The sequence below is a fragment of the Sminthopsis crassicaudata genome, chromosome 2, assembly GCF_048593235.1.
Source record: "Sminthopsis crassicaudata isolate SCR6 chromosome 2, ASM4859323v1, whole genome shotgun sequence".
Classification (NCBI taxonomy): domain Eukaryota; kingdom Metazoa; phylum Chordata; class Mammalia; order Dasyuromorphia; family Dasyuridae; genus Sminthopsis; species Sminthopsis crassicaudata.
This window is the reverse complement of record NC_133618.1, coordinates 376,926,463-376,947,857: the sequence shown is the minus strand read 5'-3', so window position 1 is coordinate 376,947,857 and position 21,395 is coordinate 376,926,463. Positions and strand designations below refer to the sequence as shown.

The 21,395-nt window shown below is 38.3% G+C and overlaps 1 protein-coding gene across 1 annotated transcript in view; it reads left to right on the top strand.

The window, feature by feature from the left end:
* Positions 1 to 15,429, top strand: part of HHIPL1 (HHIP like 1) — an 88,936-nt gene extending 73,507 nt beyond the window's left edge. Inside the window, exons 8-9 of the mRNA XM_074291321.1 lie at positions 6,862 to 6,944; positions 13,515 to 15,429. Coding sequence (XP_074147422.1) covers positions 6,862 to 6,944; positions 13,515 to 14,104 — 673 coding nt within the window. The 3' untranslated portion in view covers positions 14,105 to 15,429. The remainder of the gene's footprint in view (positions 1 to 6,861; positions 6,945 to 13,514) is intronic.
* Positions 15,430 to 21,395: the final 5,966 nt, after the last annotated feature.

Below are 21,395 nucleotides of genomic sequence, written 5' to 3'. Positions count from 1 at the left end.
TACACTTGGATCCAAAAATTTTTAATTGTACCAATGGAAGAAGGGAGAACATGGCTGGCTATAGGGCATGTGATTGTATTTTATTGGATCCCAGTTAGGTGATGCAGTGGATAGAGCATTGGGTCTGGAATCAGAAAGACCTAAGTTCAGATACACTTTCAGATACTTACTAGCTGTGTGACCCAGGGCAAGTTACTTAACCCTATTTGTCTCAGTTTCTTCTCTTTAAAATGAGTTGGAGAAGAAAATGGCAAAAATTCTACTATATTTGCCAATAAAACCTAGGAAGAGTTGGACATAGCTGAAAAGCAACCGAAGAACAATAGAAATTTTAATGGACTTGGCATTTTGGTGGACCCTAGATGTTTAATTAGAAAACAGTATAATGTAGCAATCAAAAAATATCCTGAGATCTTAGGCTATAGTAATATAATCAAGGCATGCAAAATAAGAGAGACAATAACCTTGTGGTCCTCTACCCTGGTCAGAGCTTATCCAGAGTACATTTTTAGTTTTGGGGTCCTCATTTTCAAAAGCATGTTAACAAACCAAAGTTCAAAAGAGAACAATCTGATTTTTTTTTGGGGGGGGGGAGATGGGAAACTATGCCATGCAAGGATAAGTTGAAACAAGTGATGTTTAAGTCTAGAAAAAATAAAGAAGACTCTCAGAGGAAAAGAACAGCAGGTAGAAATTGTAGAGAGACAGATTGTCACTGGGTATAAGGAAAAACTTTCTAATAATCCATTGCCAAACCATGGAACAGGCAGCTTCAATAAATAAGGCTATCCCTCTTGCTGGAAGCATTTTCAATGAAAGACTAAATGGCCAATTCTCAAGGATGTGGTAGAGAAGATTTCTGATCAGACCTCTAGTTAGGTTCAACTAAATGAGCTCTGAGGCCTCCTCTGAAGCAGAGATTCAGTGGTTCTGTGATTCATCCTACCTGTCCATCTTCTCCTGTCCTGTGGGATAATAAAAGTAGCCCTCCCTTCTTTTTTCCCCCTTCTCATCCTTATCTATCTATATGCAGCTATGTATTTTATCACTGCTCAGCCTGAATTCCTCCTTGGCCCCTTCTGGCTAGTATAACACACTCTGTTGCCTTTACAGGCATGCTGTCATGCATACTAATGTGTGGCTTGTCCCATTCAACTGATACTTGGCTTGTCTGGAGTGTCTCACAATGAGTCCTGCCAACAGGGAGCAAACATTGTGTTTTGTAATCATAGCAATAATTGATATTTCCATATCACTTTTTTGGTTGTTGTTATTCAGTGTTTTTCAGTCATGTCTGACTGAATATCAGTCTTCATCACCTCATATACAGTTTTCTTGGCAAATACTAGCCTGGCTTGCTATTTCCTTCTCCATCTCACTTAAAAGATAAAGAAACTGAGGCAAACAGGGTTAAGTGACTAGCCCAGGGTCACACATTTAACAAGACTCTAAAGGCAGATTTGAACTCAGAAAAATGTCTTCCTGACTCTGGCACTATGCACAGTTCTACTTAGTTTAGGAAACACTGTATATGCATGAACTCATTTGAATCTCAGAACAGCACTGTAGGATACAGGTAATAAAGCTATTTAATAATATTAATAAAATACTTTACAAATCTTCAATTGCCATTATTATTATTATGCCACAAACGTTCTTGCACATACAGGTCCCTTTCCCTTTTTTAAGATCTCTTTGGGATACAAACCCAGTAGCAACACTGCTGGATCAAAGGGTATGCACAGTTTAATAACTTTTTGAGCATAGTTCCAAATTGCTCTCCAGAATGGCTGGATGTATTCACAACTCCACCAACAATGTGTCAGTGTCCCTGTTTTCCCACATCCCCTCCAACATTCTGCATCACCTTTCCCTGTCATTCTAGCCAATGTGACAGGTGTGTAGTGGCATCTCAGAGTTGTTTTAATTTGCATTTCACTGATTAATAATGATTTGGAGAATCTTTTCATATGACTAGAAATAGTTTCAATTTCTTTATCTGAGAATTGTCTGTTTATATCCTTTGATCATTTATCAATTGGAGATAGGCTTGATTTCTTATATATTAGAGTCAGTTCTCTATATATTTTGGAAATGAGGCCTTTATCTGAACCTTTGACTGTAAAAATGTTTTCCCAGTTTATTGTTTCCCTTCTAATCTTATCTGCATTGATTTTGTTTGTACAAAAACTTTTCAATTTGATATAATCAAAGCTTTCTATTTTGTGATCAATAATGATCTCTAGTTCTTCTTTGGTCATGAATTAATTCCTCTTCCACAGGTCTGAGAGGTAAACTATCCTATGTTCCTCTAATTTATTTATAATCTCATTCTTTATTCCTAGGTCATGAACCCATTATGACCTGACCTTGGTGTATGGTGTTAAGTGTGGATCAATGCCTAGTTTCTGCCATATTAATTTCCAGTTTTCCCAGCAATTTTTGTCAAACATTGAGTTCTTATTCTAAAGGCTGGGCGGCTGGATCAAACACTAGGTTGTTAGAGTTATTAATTATTTTGTCCTTTGGACCTAACCTATTCCACTGATCAACTAGTCTACTTCTTAGCCAATACCAAATGGTTTTGGTAACTGCTACTTTATAATATAATTTTAGATCTGGTACAGCTAGGCCACCTTCATTTGATTTTTTTTCATTAATTCCCTTGAAATTCTTGACCTTTTGTTTTTCCATATGAACTTTGCTGTTATTTTTTCTAGGTCATTAAAATAATTTTTTGGGAGTCTGATTGGTATAACGCTAAATAAATAGATTAGTTTAGGTGTATTGTCATCTTTATTATATTTGCTCACCCTATCCAAGAGCATTTAATATTTTTCCAATTGGTTAGATCGGACCTTAATTTGTGTGGAAAGTGTTTTATAGTTTTGCTCATATAGTTTCTGATTTTCCCTTGGCAGATAGATTCCTAAATATTTTATACTATTGGTAGTTACTTTAAATGGAATTTCTCTCTGTAACTCTAACTGTTGGACTTTGTTAGTGACATATAAGAATGCTGATGATTTATGTGGATTTATTTTGTATCCTGCAACTTTGCTAAAGGTGTGGATTATTTCTAATAGCTTTTTAGTTGAATCTTTGGGGTTCTATGTGTATACCATCATATCATCCACAAAGAGTGAACTTCCATTGCTTCTAATATTGTTCTGAGGCCAAGAAACAACATTTAAAGCATTTTTCTTTCCTTGTTGCAATTGCAGAGACTGAGAGATTGTTTTTGTGAGGTCAAGAAGATGGAAGGCGTGTGAATAGAAGAATATAGTATAGTTTTAGAATTGAAAGGAACCTTACAGGCCATTGGATGAAACCCCCTAATTTTACACTTGAGAAAATTGAGGTACAGAAAGATTAAGTCTTTTGCCCAGGGTCATACAATTATTAATTATCTGATGGAGGAGTTCAACCCAGATCTTCCTGACTCATAATCTAGAGCCTTATCTAAGATACCATGATATACTTCTCACCTCTCAAAGTGGGTTGTTAACAATAGAATAGGAGTACTAGAGGGTATAAAGGAAGAATATAGGAGTGAGGAATGCAGAATTTAGAAGCAGTATTGATAAAGTGAATGGGGATGATTTGCTGAGACTAGTAGCAAGGGAAGGGAATTTCCTCTTAGAGGAGGAAAATTTCCTCCTAGACACCCATTGACTGAGTATAGGAATTCAGAAATCTCTAGGACAATAGGTCTTACTGTCCCAGTAAACAATGTTCCAGCCTTTGTCTTTTTTTTTTTTTTTTTTTTTTTTTTTTTTTTTTTTTTTTTTTTTGAGGCTGGGATTAAGTGACTTGCCCAGGGTCACACAGCTAGGAAGTGTTAAGTGTCTGAGACCAGATTTGAACTCGGGTCCTCCTGACTTCAGGGCTGGTGCTCTATCCACTTCGCCACCTAGCTGTCCCTTCAGCCTTTGTCTTAAATGTTGATTTTCTATCTCCTCTAGAGGTAGTGAGGCTGTGATCCTGAGATATATGTAGTAGACAGTATAAGAAAGGGCTATTCTCTGACATATTGAACCTGGCAGAAGGCTATTAGCAAAGGCATCTCTGTCATAAGTTACCTCCATCAAGTTGACTTTTTACACTCCTGGTGAGGTATAAAGGCTCTGATCCTGGACTGCCATTGTGAAAGAGGACCTCTTGTGAGATCTGTCCTTTGCTTGATAGAGGCAGGCCAGCAGGTAGATTTTTATCAGTGCCTGTTAGATGCATTCCATTTAATGTCCTAGAGCCCATCATTCTGATACATTGAATTAGGGCTCAGAAATCCAAATCCCACCTTAGATGCAATCTTTTAAACCAGCTGCTTGCTTCCCAAATCTGCCTTCTCTTTTAAAACCCTCTTTTTTTTATTATAACAGCAGTGATGACCCAAGACCTCATAATCCTATGTAGTGTAACTTAGATTCTTCTGGCACTATCACTATACCCACCTGGATCACTAGAAGTGGGTAACAGTAATCAGGTTTGATAAGTCTTGAGTGGTTCTCTATGATGTCCTAAACTCATGTCCTACAAGCTTTCTATTGAATTGAATTCTGACTTGAAAAATCAGGAAAGGCTTCTAGTTGAATCAGGTTTCACTTAGATAGGAGTTAATATAGGTCAGGATGGAAAAGCATTAAAAAATACAGAGAATGGTATAAACAAAGGTGGCAATCTTTCTTCATATAACAGTGACTAGTCTAGTTTGAAATATGGAGTTACACAAGTGGAAACAGTAAGAAATGGAACTGCATTAGTAGATCCATACCCAAAATGGAGGACCCTAAATAGGAATTCTAACTTTATCTCCTCTATAGAAGAGAGTCAATGAAAATTATGGAAAAGTGCAGACATCCAAAGTTGGCTACCTACTAAATCCTATCATGGTAACATAAGAGGAAGGATGACATAGTCCATGAAGGAGAATCCAGAAGAGCACTAGGTAGGTATTGTCAGAAGAGCTGAGTTTAAATACTAGCTTTGATGCTTTTTAGTTATGAGACGTAGGGTGAGTCACTTCTTTATTGCCCTTATCTATAAAATCTGAAAGTTGAATTAGAGTTTTTACTGACAGTTTTTTATAACAGGATGAGGGTGATTTTATTGATTAGAACAGGTGCTGATTCTTCCTTGCAGGAGATTTTTCATGGAGCATTGGGTGTCTCACAGTTTAACAGTGCAGACAATTTCCTCATATAAAATGGGGATAATCCTGTCTTCCTCTTCCAAACTTGTAGGCTATTGTAATCATTGAGATGAAATGATAGAGGATAAAGAGCTCTGTAACTTCTGTCACTATTCCAGCGAGGGGTTGTTTTTATGATTAGCTACCTATAGCTTTTCCACATGTATCTCCTGGGCTGCCATGTGGAGAATACATTTTGCCCCAAACTTGGAGGCTTTGATAAGATCTTGGCCTCCTTTGGATTTATGACCCCAGAAACTCTTCTCTGCTCATCATGTGCTCTGGCTGTTTGATGATTTTTTCATGCCTCAGCAGCCTGGTGCTCCCAGCTGATCACAGTGCTGGGCAAGGATTTCAAGGCAAGATTGTTCTCATTCTCCACGGTGAGATGACTCAAACTCTCATCTTCCTTGTTACCTGATGAGAATTTGCCTAAAAAAAAAAAAAAAACTACACTGGTTCTCCAGAGTGTCCTTGGGAAAGCTTTTTTTCTTTTGAATGAAAGGGGTTTCCCCCCCTCTCTGGGTCAGGTTGATGTGTGTGTTTGTGTGTGTGTTATGTGAATGCCTCTCCTTAATTAAGGAATCAGAAAATCATAAAACATTAGAGTTGGCAGAGACTTTTAGAATCAATCTTAACCAACTAGCTTTTGAACAGGAATCCCCTCTGCAACTTCCCATTCTTACATGTGGTCATTCCTTCTATATCTTGAGAGAGAACTTACCCACCTCATGATTGGGATCTCATCACTTTATAAGGGAATCCATTCTGTTCTAAGCTAGCTCTGAACTTCTATAGACTATGCTGTACAATTTATCACCTGGGTCACTTTATTACATCATCTTATGTTGTTTGCTGTTGTTTTGTGTGTGTTAATCTTATCTCCCTCGAGTACCTTGAATGTCTTTATCCCTTCTCTCTCCATTGAAGTTCACTTTAGCACTCCAGAGTATAAGGGAATTTAGGATTCTAACATAGATTTTTTTTAAAGTAGTATTTTATTTTTCCAATTTTATGTAAAGACAATTTTTAACATTTATTTTAAAAATTTTTGGTTACATTTTTTTCTTCCTCCCTCCTTTCCTTTCCCCTTCCTAAAATGGTAAGCAATTTGATTTAGGTTAGATATAACATATAAATCCCCTCCCCCAACAGTATTTTATTTTTCCAAATACATGAAAAGATAGTTTTCAACATTAATTTTTGTAAGACTTTCTGTTCCAAATTTTTCTCCCTCCCTTTCTTCTCTTCCCTCTTCAAATACAGAAAGCAATCTGATTTAGATTAAATATTTAACACATAGATTCTTAGAGCTGGAACAGCCTTAGAGACTCTTGATTCTGCCTCTCTTTCTGACTTGCCTACCAGCTTTTCCTTGTTCCATCTCTTGCTTCCTGTATTTCACCCCTGCTCAACTATAGCTTGAGACATTTGGGTTGGACATAAGGATGAGTTTATTGAAATGGGATGAGATACTGAAATGGTGACTGGGGCTAGCTTTGGAACCTGATTGATTTTCTCCCAAATGAGATGCTCAGACGAGGTCCTCCCAGCAGACAAAAGGGATGGGCAAGGTCAGCTCTCCAGATGTAGGAGATATTTCTTGATTTCAAGCCTTGTTATTGTTGCACCGAGGATGCTTTCTCATGGCTCCTTTTATGTATTGGCAGGAGAGCTCCTCCCGGCAAGTGTCAGATCAAGGCAGCCCCAGTGAAAGTGAAGAGTCGAATCATCAGCTTTGAACCTAAGGAGAGTAAGTTTTGCTGCTTTTTTATGTTTGGTATGCCGAGTCCAGAGTCATAGGAGTCTGAACTGGGAGGGATGATCTAGGATGAGCTCTTTATCTTCCAGAAAAGGAAATCAATGGTGACGTGCCTAAAATTATACATAAGATAAATACCAAAGCCTAGATGCAAATACCAATATTCTGGGTTTAAAGCCACCACCCTTTTATTATAACATGCTATTCTTTGGAGATGGGCATCTCTCAGCCCCTGAGATGAATGTGGGAGGCTTCTAGGGTTGGTTTCAATATTACAGGACCCCAAAGGACATAGCAACGATGACACCATGACTGAAATAGATAGTGTGGACATTGGGCATGGGGCAGCTTTTTATTTCCCAAATTGAGCATGGCTTCCTCGTCAGTTCTGGGATTTCTGGCTCCAAAAAGAGAGGGAAGCAATTGAGTTACTCAGTCCCTAAGTATTTCTTGACCAGTTGCCATGATCAAAACATGGTGGAAGAAATAAAGAAGAAAAAAATATTTTTATAAAATTTTGATGTTTAGATGGTGTAGCAAGCTGGCACAGTGGACAGAGTGTGGAATCTGAAATCAGGAAGACTCATCTTCTTGACTTCAAATCTGGCCTCAGACACTTACTACCTGTATGATCTGGAAAAGTCATTTGACCTTGAAGAAGGGAAGAAAGAAAGAAGGAAAGAGAGAGACAAAGAGAGAAAAAAAAGGAATAGAGAAAGAGAGAAAGAAAAAAAGAAAAAACAAAGAGAGAGAGAAAGAAAAAGGAAGGAAGGAAGGAAGGAAGGAAGGAAGGAAGGAAGGAAGGAAGGAAGGAAGGAAGGAAGGAAGGAAGGAAGGAAGGAAGGAAGGAAGGAAGGAAGGAAAACTTGCTGTTTACTATGTGCAAAGCACTGTGTTATATATCTACTGGGGATACTAAACTTTTTCCACTTGTGAACCCTTTTTACCTGAGAAATTTTTATGCAACCCCAGGTATATAGGCTTTACATGACAAGTGAAAATGTGCATACAGGGAAATACTTAAGAGCTTCTCAAATATGGTTTCATCTGTGCTTTAAGAATATCAATTTGTTGAGTCGATTAAAAAAACATTTATTTAGAGCCAACTATGTGCTAACCACTAGGAATACAAAAAGATGTAAAGGACAATCTCTGCTCTCAAGGAGTTAACAATCTAAATGGGGGAGACAACAGGCAAATAAGTATAAGCCAGCTATATACCTGATAAATAGGATATACTTAAAAGAGGAAAGGTGCTGGAATTAAGAAAGATTGGGAAAGGCTTTTTGTAAAAGAGGGTATTTTAATTGGGATTCAAGGAAGCCAGCTGGCAGAGATGAATTTGACAATAGTTTTTTTATTTTCAAAATACATACTAAGATAGTTTTCAACATTCACTCTTGCTCTACTCCTCCCCTAATAATCCAATATAGATTAAACATGTGAAGTTCTTTTAAACATAAGGCAGAGATGAAATTTGACAGCTCTGTGGAGAATAGATTGGAGAAGAGAGATATTGGGTTGTAGTAATGCTCAAATTAAGAGTATGTGTGTGTATGTGTATATATATATACACACACATATACATACATATCTGTAGCTATTATTTTTATATTATATGTCCATATACATGTTTATCTAAAATCACTTTGCAAACCTTAAAACAACATATAAGTGTCAGCTTTTATTTTTATTTTAAGTAGTATTCTATCCCTGCCCAGGTGGATGGGGCATTGAACTGGTTAGGGGCGCATAGGTTTAGAGCTAGAAGGGATATCAAAGCCCAGTGAATCCAAACACTCCTCTGTCCCATTTTACAGATGAGAAAACTGACAGAAAGATTAAGTAACTTTCCCAGGATCACACAGTTGGTAAATGTATGAGGCAGAATCTGAACTCAGGTCTTCCTCCATGTCCCAAGTGCTCTATGAGTTACATCAATTATTAATCTTTGAACTTTTTGTCTCAGTATCTTTTTACATGCTTAAAAAATGAGAATTCCCCCAAAGAGCTTTTGCTTATATAAGTTATATTGATAAAGATTTATTGTATTAAAAATAGAAATTCATTTTACCATGAAAATATTTTTAACCTAGAGAACTCCGGATTGCATTTTGAGAACCATGTTGTCTCTCTGGTAGATGGGGGAAATGAGTAGATTTCCTTCCTTTCATCCTTAAAGGTATGATCCCTTTACCCCTTCTAAGGACTCAATTCTCTTGCCATCTATCCTAGAAGCTGCTGTGTTGTAGATAAAAGCATTCCCCTAAAACGGGGATTGTCCCACCTAGCTGCTACCTGCTTCCTGTGATTGCCATCAGGAAAATAATTTTAAATTTGAAAACACTCTAGAAAGGAGAATTATTATTATAATCCCAGAGTTACTCCTTAACTATCTCAATAATTCTGGGCAAGTCAGTTTCCTTTTCTTGATCTGTTTTTTCCATCTCTAAACGGAGGCGGGGGGTGGGGAGTGGGGGGTGTTGTTAAATACTCCCTAGAGTCTTTTACACTTTTAAATGCTAAGGGCTTTGACTCCTAGGGCCATGAGCTAGTCGCTGACATGTCTAGGACTAAGACATCTGACCTCCTGACTCTTTGACCAGGGTTGCTTCCTCCACACCAGGCTGACCCCAGTCATGAAGGTTGTCAGAAATGGAAATCTTTGCAGTCCTGTGGAATTTCAAAGCTGTCTGGAGCCAAGAGGAGTTGGGGGAGTGGTGGAGAAGCCACTAAAGAAAGTCTTCTCTGTTGACTGGGTTGTCGTGGCAACCTGAGCTGTTCTCACACATTCCAGTGATGGGGGAACGCTGTGGGGAGAGATGCATTTGGAGTGCTTTTGAGTCTAGTACCTGGGAACAGGGAAATCAGGGGAAAGGAAGGGCTAATTAAAGAGAGAAAATGAAAAAAGTAGTAGCACGGACAATGTGACTCAAGTGAAGATGCAGGGCAAGAAGGAGAGTCAGATGCATTTTTTTGTGGCTGGCAGTGACCCCTGCCTTTGAGTTGATTTCTTCTCCAATCTTCCCCTATACTTCTATACTTCCGCTATACTACTATAGGAAAAGAAGCAGGAAAAATAGGAGTAAACTCTGTCTCTCAGCTCCCCTTTCCTTGGCCTCAGGGAGACCCTATTTTCCCTTTCTTTCGGGGGTTCCCGCCAGTGGATTTCTTCGATTTCCCAGACATGGCCTAGCACATTCTTACTCATCCTTCAGGGTCATCCTCTTCTGTGAGATTGCCACAGATACCCTCAAGTGACTCCTTTATTCTTTTAGAACAATGTATTGCTATCTTTTATTTTTGCGTCAGGACATTTTTCTGCACAGCTAAATGGCACAGTGGATAGAGTAACAAGCCTTAAGTCAAAAAGACTCATCAACCTACTAGCTGTCACTTCACCATATTTGCCTCAGTTTCCTCATCTGTAAAATAAACCAGAGAAGGAAATGGCAAGCCACTCTAGTTCTTTTTTTTTTTAAATTTTATTTTTTATTCATTTTTCCAAATTATCCCCTCCCTCCCTCCACTCCCTCCCCCCGATGGCAGGTAATCCCATACATTTTACATATGTTACAATATAACCCAGATACAATATATGTGTGTAAATACCATTTTCTTGTTGCACATTAAGTATTAGATTCCGAAGGTGTAAGTAACCTGGGTAGATAGACAGTAGTGCTAACAATTTACATTCGCTTCCCAGTGTTCCTTCTCTGGGTGTGGTTATTTCTGTCCATCATTGATCAACTGGAAGTGGCCACTCTAGTTCTTTGTCAAGAAAACCCCAAATGGAGTCATGAAGAACCAGATACAAGTGAACAAAAAAAATTTCCCTTTCTTTTTTTCCCATTTTCCCCAATACTCCAAAGACCACTGACAGAGGCTCCTCAATCCCATTTGCTAATTCTTTCAGTTCCCTAGGATTTCATTCATCTAAATCTTAATCTGGAATAACCAAGGGCAACTCAGTGCTGTCTTACTGCCTTAGTTTTCTACTCCCTGCTAATTATTGTGCTCCCATCAGCACAGTTAGCCCCACAGTGCAGTATAATAGATTATTTCCTGCACCTGTCCAGAGCTTCAGATTCTCACTAGCTTTATCTATTGCCTGCAGGAGACTTAGAAGACAAAAGACTAATCTTCTAAGGGCAATGACGGTTTCCTTTAGCTCCACAGATAAAGTGCTCCACCGTCTGATCATAGAGATGCTGGTATATTTAAATCTATCCTTCCCTTTTCTACTCTTTCCCCAACATGTACTCTCTGTGTTGATGCAACTCTCTACTGAAAACTCTCTTTGAATTTTGGTCTAGGACAGCAATTCCCAAAGTGTTACCTGGGGGCTCCTGAGAGTTCTTGAGACCTTTCAGGGGATCCATGAGCTTAAAATAATTTTAATAATGAAACTAATATGTCTTATGGTAAATATAAATGAATATAACACACATAAACAAAAGCCCTTTGAGATCTCTAATAATAAAAAGAGTAAGGCAGTTAGGTGGCCCAGTGGATAGAGATCTAAATTCAAATCCAGTTTCAGGCAATTACCAGCTGTATGATCCTGGACAAGTCACCTAACCCTGATTGCTTCTCCCTCTAAGAAACAAGCATAAAAGAGTCCTGAGACAAAAAAAGTTTAAAAAATGTTGCTTATGGATCACTATTCTGGGCATAATGTTTTAGGAGGAACATTAAAAAAGTTGGATTGTGGACAGAGGCAGGTGGCAAGGATGTTAAAGTGCTTCATGATTTTGATGAATTAGCATGTTTAGACCAGAGAAGAGAAGTCTCAGGAGAGACAGAGATGCCATCTTCAATTATGGACTTTCATATGGAAAAGATATTAGAAATATTCTGACCAGTTCCCAGGAGACAAAACTTGAACCAGTGGATTGAAATTATAGGAAGAGATTAAAAATATAGTTTTGGGGAGACATGGGTAGATAATGATCCCTATGAAAAGTATCTGAAATTTTTAATAGACTCTGAAATTAAAATATCAGCCATAATATAAATCAATAGGATGTTATAACAACTTAAAAAATTTAATATTATCCTAGGTGGTATTTAGAGAGTTATAGTGTCCTAAACGGGGAGATAATAGCACTGTTATACTCTGCCCTCCGGGAACCACATCTGGGAGGGCTGTGTTCACTTCTGTTTACCAGCCATGATAAATAGGACCTAGAACCAGTAAACCTGTGAGAGAGTGACAGGATGAATGTCATGGGAGGATTTGTTAAATGGATTGCTATCTTGAACCTGAAGAACAGAAGACTAATAAGGAAAATGAAAGCTTCACATATTTAATGATAATAATAATAATAACATTTATATAGTACTTATTATATGCCAGTAACTGTACTAAATGTTTTACAACTATTCTCTTATTTAATCTTCACAACAACCCTGGGAGGTAGGTGCTATTATTATCCCTGTTTTATAGATGAGAAAACTGAGGTAAACAGAAATTAAGCAATTTGCTGAAGATCATGCAAAAGTTAATAAATGCTGGAGGCCATTTGGAATTCAGGTCTTTCTGATCCCTGGCCCAGCACTCTATCCACTATGCCTGAGGGTAGAATTAAATTGTAAGTTTAATATAATGAGAGCTAGAAAGAAGAAGAGGAGGGAAGAAGGAAGGGAGGAGGAAAGGGAGAGTAGGAGAGATGGAGGGATGAAGGGAAAGAAAGGGAGGGGAGAAAGGAAAGGGAAAAAGGAAAGTGAAGGATGGAGTGAAGGATGGATGGATGGAGAAATGGTGGATGGTAGGAGAGGGAGAAAGGAATGGAGGGAGGTAGAAGAGGGAAAGAAAGGGAGGGAGGGAAGCAAAAAAGGGAGGGAAGGAGGAATGGAGAGAGGGAGGGAGGAAGGAAAGGGAAGAGGGGAGATGAAGGATGGAAGGTAGGAAAGAAGAAGAGAAGCTAGGTGGTACAGTGTGTAGAGTACTGGCTGTGGAGTTAGGAGAACCTGAGTTCAAATTTGACCTTAACCACTTACTAGCTCTGTGACCCTGGTCAAGTCACTTAACCCTGATTGTCTTCAAAGGGGGAAAAAAAAGATATAAAGACAGTTTTAGAAACAGTTTAGAGTAGTATAAAACTAGAATGGGTTCCCTGGAGATATTCAGGTGGAGAGTACAGGACCTGTTGTTGGAGATGATGGAGAGGATTCCTGCTTCTAGTATGGGTCGAACTAGATAGTCCCTAAAGTCCCTTCCAGATATGACATCCTGTGATTTTCTGAGAAGCAGGTATTATCCCATGTTTTCTGAGTAAGTTTCTTCTTGTGTGTGTTACCCTGGATTTTGTGTATCTCTGGGAAGAATCTTATGTAAAGCTGGACTGTGAATTGCTTGAGATCTTAGAAATGTAATGCACCACAGGGATTGGCAGTGGCGATGCTGTTTCCCAAGGCCAGAAACAGCCAAATTGATGAAATCTCCTGAGTCCTTCCGATTTCATTCTCTCAAAAAGGTCTGTCAAAGGCTCTAGTAACATACCACAAATGGCCAAAATTAGAAAGTTGCCTTTTCTCACTTTTCTCTTTCTCTTTAAGAGTTCATCTCCAAAACCGTAACTGCGAGGCCTAAGCCACGAACCACCACCAAAACCCCCCGACGGAGCACCTCCACGGCACGGCCCACACCTCCTTTGACCCCTGACTGGGCTGAGCAGATTTTGCAACTCCTCCGAAACCGTTCAGTGACCCCGGCCACACCTATTTTGACCTCTACCCGCAGGCCCTCTGGCCGGAGAGGCGGGAGGAGAAAAGGAAGGCCAGCTACAGCCTCCCCCTCTCTCCGAAATGGTGCGGTCAGACTACTCAACCACCACTCCCCAGGTCGGGACAGGGGCCGAGTGGAGATCTATGTGGGCAGGCACTGGGGCACCGTCTGCGATGATGTTTGGGACTCAAAGGCTGCAGTTGTTGTCTGCCGCCAACTGGGCTTCCCCTACGTGGTCAAGGCGGCCAAGAGGGCAGAATTTGGTGAGGGCCGCTCCCTGCCTATCCTCCTGGACGACGTGCGCTGCACCGGCCAGGAGAGAAACCTTCTGGAGTGTTCCCATGCTGGGGTGGGCAAACACAACTGTGACCACAAGGAGGATGCAGGGGTGATATGCAGCCATCGGGATCCTGACCTATAGACCATGTGGGTGGCCCTGGAGCATGATGCTAAGGGATGATGGGGATGAGAAGTGGCCTTGTGGGCTATTTTGCACTATGCATGTATATATGTACATGTGTGCACATATGGCCAAATATGTGTATTTGAGATCTTCTTTCCTCCCTTCCTTGCTTCCTTCCTTCCTCCCTTCCTAGCTTCCTTCCTTCCTCCCTTCCTTCCTCTTTCCTTCCTCTTTCCTCCCTCCTTCCCTCCTTCCCTCCTTCCTTCCTTCCTTCCTTCCTTCCTTCCTTCCTTCCTTCCTTCCTTCCTTCCTTCCTTCCTTCCTTCCTTCCTTCCTTCCTTCCTTCCTTCCTTCCTTCCTTCTTCTTTCTTTCCTTCCTTCCTTTCTCCTTCCCTCTTTCCTTTCTTCCCTCCCTCCCTCTCTCCTTTTCTCCCTCCTTTCCTTTTTCCTCTCAATACTCAGAGGAATAGCAGGGCAAAATTTGGAAAGTCAAAGTTCATCACTCAAGTTTGGCAAGGTACAGAGTTGGAGTCAGCTTTTTTCAGCTACATTATTAAAAGGCTAGTGTCTGGAGTGACAAAGATGAAGATCTTGGCGTCTTTTGTTCTATTTGTGCCTTATGTGGGATATTTTGTTCAGTTCCATCCATTTTAGGAGGAATTTTGCTAGACTAGAATGAGAGAGCAGTGGTAAGGATGAGGACTGGAGACTAGACCAAGGAGAACCAGTTGAAATAGTTGTAGGTGGTTTGTAAGAAGAAGAAAAGATATAAGGGCAACTTGATTGCTTTCTTCAAATAATTAAGGAGTTATCATAAGAAAGAGAAAAAAGATAAATTCTTTGTGACTCCAGCATAGTGTCTGGAAAACAATAATTATTTAATAAATTCTTGCCTGTTATCTGAGTGTTGACAGACTCCAGAAAACAGAATAGGTATAAATGCAGGAAGGACAATTTTGGGTCAGATACAATCTGATCATTGAAGCCATCTAATAATGGAATGGGGTGACTTCTAAGATAGTGAATTCTCCATCACTGGAAATGATTCAGAGACTAGACAGGCATCTGTTAAGGATTTTATAAAGGTTCTTTAGTTCAACTGAACAAATCATTTGCCAAATGCCTGTTCAATAGGGCCCTGGGCTGCATGTTGGAAATATGAGAATAAAAATGAACAGTTCTTGCTCTTTACATTCTGTTGGAGTTCCCCTGTTAGGTAGAGATCCCTGTTAATCCTATAATTCTTTGAATATCATATCACAAAGCTGCAGTCTAGTATATGGAGTCAAAAGTTATTGTGAATAAAACTGGTTCCTCTTTATGTGACCATAGATAAATCATAATCTCTCCATGCTTCAGTTTCCTTATTTATAAAATAGTGGAATGGTATATAAGTATCCCTTCTAGCTCTAAATTCTATGATCCTATAAATCAGGTAGTACCAGTCTCTACCCATGAGCACTGACCAAGTAAAGCAGTCATAACTTCATATTTTAGGATGTAAATTCATTTCAAGTAGGGATTGTTTAGTAGTCACTTAAATTCTTGCTCATTGGTTGATTGATTGAATAGTATTCTGTGAGCTTCCTATTTCCTATGAATAAAAGTTACTCATATGAAGTGGACCAAGCTTGGCCAAGGGACATGAGGAATGGTTTCTGCTTCCTCTAATGTAGGTAAATGAGAAGCCCTTACCACAGAAACTATATATTTGCCATGACTATTCCTGAAGTCTTTAGATCCAGCTTCAGAAACTATTGGGTGGGACAAGCCCTATGCTAGAATGGTTTTCCTTTGTGATTGTGAATTAGTCACTTCCCTAAATTCCATTTTTTAAACTTTCAAGTGAAAGAACTAGACTACATGATACAATTCCAGCAGTTGTATCTATGGGGTGACTTCTAAGATAGTGAATTCTCCATCACTGGAAATGATTCAAACAGAGATTAGACAGGCATCTGTTAGGGATGCTATAGAGATCCTTTAGTTAAACTGAACAAATCATTTGCTAAAATGCCTGCTCTATGATTCTGAGGTTGCTTCCCACTCTGATAATCTATTTTATGATTCCAAGGCCCCTTCAGACATTGATGTTCTAAAGTCCTATGGAATATCAGAAAGGGAAGGAATTATTAGCTGATGTATTCCTACCTTAAATGCTATATGTTGAATAAGAGTCTCTGGAAGCTATTATGCTGTACTATCCCTTTGGAATCCAATTAATCCACCAATAAACCACTTATTAAGTACCTACTATGTCCCAAGTGCTGGGGATAGAAATACAGTAATGACATAATCCTATTTGGAAGGAAATGAAATTCTAGTAGAGGAGTTCTATTTACTCTAGGGAAAGGAGGAGAACAATCAAATTAACTTGAGAATCTGGCCTTTTGATGACAACTTATCAAGTACGAAATTATCATATACACTTCCTAAAATCTTCTGTAGAATCATTGACTATTACGGATGAACAAATCAACAACAGTTTAATAAGCACTTCCTGAAAATAATTTATTAGATGGTGAGGAAATATAAAATTTAGATAAAAGATGGCCCATGGCTATAAGGAACTAGTCTGGTATGGGGATACTAGTGTAGTAAGGGGATAAGTAACATATCTATAATTAGCAGCTTCAACTTTAAGGATCGATAATTTTGGGGGGAGGGGGGCATATTTCCTCTATCACTGTGGATCCCACTAATAGGTGATTTTCATGAGTTGCCATGACTAAAAAATGCATTATTCTGTGGTGAGTCTAGTGTTATGCCTCTCTAAAAATATATCATTAAATGTGCATCAAAAATTAAAGTACTATCTCCTTGGAAAAGGTCATCTCTTGGGAATCAGGGAGTCAATTTGAGTTAGGCTTTAAAGGATTTAACAGGCAAAGAGAGAGAGAAAAGACATTTTATGCGTGGGAAAATAGCATGAAGATATGGAAGTGTGAGAGAGATTTTTATAGTTCTAGAGATTTGTCTGTTTGACTTTCTTTAGAAGACCTTTAGCCAGTTCTCTCCCTTTACAAAGAAAGCTCAAAGTTACATAGCAGATCCTAGCACCCAAATTTTCTGACTAATATTGCCTCTTTCTCCAGAACATTCAGTCTTAAAAAGACCCAATCCAAATTAGTTTTACATCACATTTTGGCATGTCTTTGTGACAGGAAACTGAGATGGGTCAATAAATTTCTCTAGGCTTTGTCATGGCAGTGTATGAGACTGGATAATTGGGCTGTGACCCCAACCAAATGTTTCCCTCTGTTTGAGGGCCCTGCCAAAATCTGAGCTTCAGAGAACAGAATGTCTTGGGAGCTGGGAAGGGATGTCATCTTTGTTGCCATATTGCAACATGCCCCTGATAAATGCTGAATGCTTGAATCTATCTTACTTTGTCTTTTATTGTTTCATTGAGTGCTTTGGTTCTTCTTCTTTGAAAGTATTATAAGCATTGCTCATTCTATTCTCCATACCAGAATTAGCTGCATGTATTGATGGACAGGACATTTTGGAGATGTAGCACAAAACTGACAAAACAATATAAGACCATTAATTTTTAGAATCTCTTATAGTGAGATCCTCAGACTATCCCTGTGTGGCAGGTAATACAGATGCCGTGTTCACACTGCAAATAAAGGGTATAGTTTAGACTTTATATCCGCATAAATACATATCTTTTGATTCCAAAGCCAACACTCTTGCCACATCATGAAACTTTTGCAAATAGTAACATACCATATGTAAAACATCTTTTTACCTCCTTTTAGCAACAAATAGCTTTCATTTCCATAATCCTTTACTATTAACAAAGCATCTTATAAAATAAATCTGCAGTGAAATAGAGCAAGGATTATTACTTATAGTTTGTAGATGAAGAAATTGAAGCTCAGAGAGATAAAATGCTTTACTCAGGGTTACCCAGAGCTGACACTCAAAACCCAGGGATTCTGACTTTTTCTAGTGTTCTTTCTATAGATTTCCTTCTTATTCTTCCTTTTCCTGGTACAATTCTCCATCTTCATTTCCAGTAATTTATGCCCCATTTGCTGCCCCATTGTTGCACAAAGACCCTTCCAATGGCACATTCATCCTCTGCTTTCTGTCCCCCAAATAGTGTCCCATGCGTCTGATCCATGCCATTCAAATCATCTGGCTTCCAATCCGATGTCTTTCCACTCCTCTCTCTCGGATTTGTAGTTAAAGCAGCTGAGTTCAGATTAACTGTTACTGTGATCTTGGGCAAGTCACTTGGGAAAGCCCTAGATCTGAAATCAGAAGATCTGAGTTTGAATCCTACCTTTACCTCTTCACATGCAGTAAAAATTTACTAATGAGATAATTAAATGAAGCATACTACAAAAAAGATTCTAGATGTGACTTTTTGTTGTTGAATCATTTCAATCATGTTCAACTCTTTGTGACCTCATTTGGTTATTTTCTTTACAAAGATACTGGAGTGATTTTCCTTTTCCTTTTCCACTAAGTGTGATTAGTAACTCTTCCAATATGTTATTGAACTTGCCATGACTAAGTTTGAAGTGGGAATCACTGTAATATTTTTAGCTAAAATCCCTATTGGATCTTTTGTATTTGAGACCCCCTTATTAAATTTCATATTCATTGAACAATCTTTTTCATAATTCCTAACTAAGCCTTTTATATATTTATTTTTACTTTTATAAAGTAACAGTGTAAGGAATGTCATTTGAAATTTTGCCATTGAAATAAACGCCTAATTTGATTTTATTATAAGACCTAGGAGTGATCTTTGGTAAGTCATTTAACTTTCTTCAATGGGCCTCATCTATAAAAATACAAGGGTATTGAATTAGTTGACCTGTAAAAAAGGAATCTAGTTTTAGATCGGTGATCTTGGTGGGACTAAGTATTTCAATTTGTGGTGAAATATTAGCCAGTACACTTACCCCTTCCACATTATGCATGTTAAGTTATGTCACCTTCCATCCCTTGCAGTCTGGAAAATCCAAGTAAAATTTTTTTGGTCCTTTCATAACAGAGAAAAGTTTGAATTATTATGATATTAAAAGATAAAATGTGTTGATGTTATATAATACAATACATATGTGTCTGAGTTTCTAAATTTCTCTGTGTTGTCTACTAGCTTTTGTTTACTATGTAGCTTCTGCAAAACTCCCCCAATATTTCCATTTAATTTTTTATGCCAACTCATGATATATCAAAACTGTGATGGGAAAAATCACCATGTGAAAGAGATAACTGTAGTTCTAAACAAATTCAGAGATGTCCTTGGGAAGATAAGGCTTTGGTCCTGAATCAAGATGATTGTTCACAGCAATGAGGGGAGAGTCCTACATATACACAGAGGCTTAGGATGGGTGACCCAGGGTTGGCTTAGAACAATCTTTTCAAAAAACTAATGTCTTGTGAAATGATTTCAAGAAATGTATGAAGGGTAATAGTGCTTAGGTTTTAGAACTCTAAAAAAATGTCCAATTAAAGACTGGAAGGGGCAGCTAGATGATGCAGTGGATAGAGCACCAGCCTTGAAGTCAGGAGCACCTGAATTTAAATCTGGTCTCAGACACTTAACACTTCCTAGCCATGAGACCTGGGCAAGTCACTTAAACCCCATTGCCTCAGAAAAAATAAAAATAAAGCCTGGAAAATAGTGTGAAAAACTTATCCAAGGAAAGAGTGGGAGACTGAGAAGGAAGAGAGTAGAGAAGATATGCTTAATTATAGGAAGGCCTTGGAACCTACAGTAGGAGGTGTATTGAAAAACATGACATAAGTAGATATCCTTTGAAGGAGAAATTGTTTTTAGTTCAATCATGTCCAACTCTGTGACCTCTTAGGATTTTCTTGGCAAAGATACTGGAATGGTTTGTCATTTCCTTCTCCATCTCATTTTGCAGATGAGGAAACTGAGATAGAGTTAAGTGACTTGCCTAGGGTCACACTGCCAGCAATTATTTGAGGCCAGATTTGAACTCAGGGAAATGAGACTTCCTGATTTCAGAATCTATACTCTGTCTACTGCACTATTTAGCTGCCTCAAAATTCTAAGTATGAATTTAACTTTGACTAATTTAATTACAGGGAGGCAGGTTCAGTTCTATATAGAGAAGAATTTCTAATCAGTACTGATCTACAAGGAAATGAGCTGTCTCAAGAGGAGAAAGGTATTTGTCCAAGCAGACTTTGAATAGTGACTTGTGAAGGATGCTGCTCAGATTCTTAAATCAGCAGGGGATTAGACTAGATGACTTCTTAGTACATTTCCAACTCTATGTTTTATAATTCTGTAAATACCCTGAATTGTAAAAAAAAAAAAAAAAAAAAAAAAAATCTGTAATGGAAGACTGAATTTGAGCCACTGCCTCAGTTTCCTAATCTTTAAAATGAAAATGTTTAATACTTGTTTCCTTAAGCTCACAAGGACATGAGGATCCAAAGAGGTCATGAATATGAAAATGAGTTTTGAAATGTAAAGCATTGCATAAAATCTGCTTCAAATTAAGGAGGCTGCATGACATAGAACAAAGAATGCATGATTTAGAGTCAGAAGGCTGCTCTAGAATTCTAACTCTGCTGCTTCCTCACTGTATTATCTTGAATAAGTCACAATTGCTATGGGTGACTTTTATTAGAGCTGGAGTTCTTAGCCTTGTTTTGAAATACAAGTCTCTTTGGAAGTCTAGTAGAACCTATGGACAGATTTTTTTTTTCAGATAATGTTTTAAAATGCATGAATTAAAATGCACAGAATTATTTAAAAAACCAATTGTCAATTTTTACTATTAAAAAAATTTTCAGACTCCAGGTTAAGAATCCTTGGATGAAATAATAATAATTAGCATTTTTATAACACTTTAGTATTTGGAAAGCATTTTATAAATATCTCATTTTACCATCACAAAAACCCTTTGAGAGAGAGGAAAAGGGTAATTGAATAAGACTTTCTGTAGTACTTAACTCTGTATCAGACTCTATTCTAAGTGCTTTACAACTTTATCTTTTGTTAAGAAATCTGAGAAAGATATTTAGTGACTTGACTCACTAAACAGCTAGTCACATAGTGTTGTGTGACTATATCACCTAGATTGTTTTCAAGTCCCTTATAATTAAGGAATTATGATCCTAAATGAACTGTAATTTCATAGGTAGATGGTCCTTCTTCCACTGACAGAGATTGTAGCTCCTCTGTACCTTGGTATATAGTTTAGTAAATGCTGTAGGGGAGGGGCAATGCTTTTATTGGTATCCAGTGATGAATATCTGCTCTTGGCTTGGTTACTCCTCCAATCAACACAACAAATTCTTTGTTGAG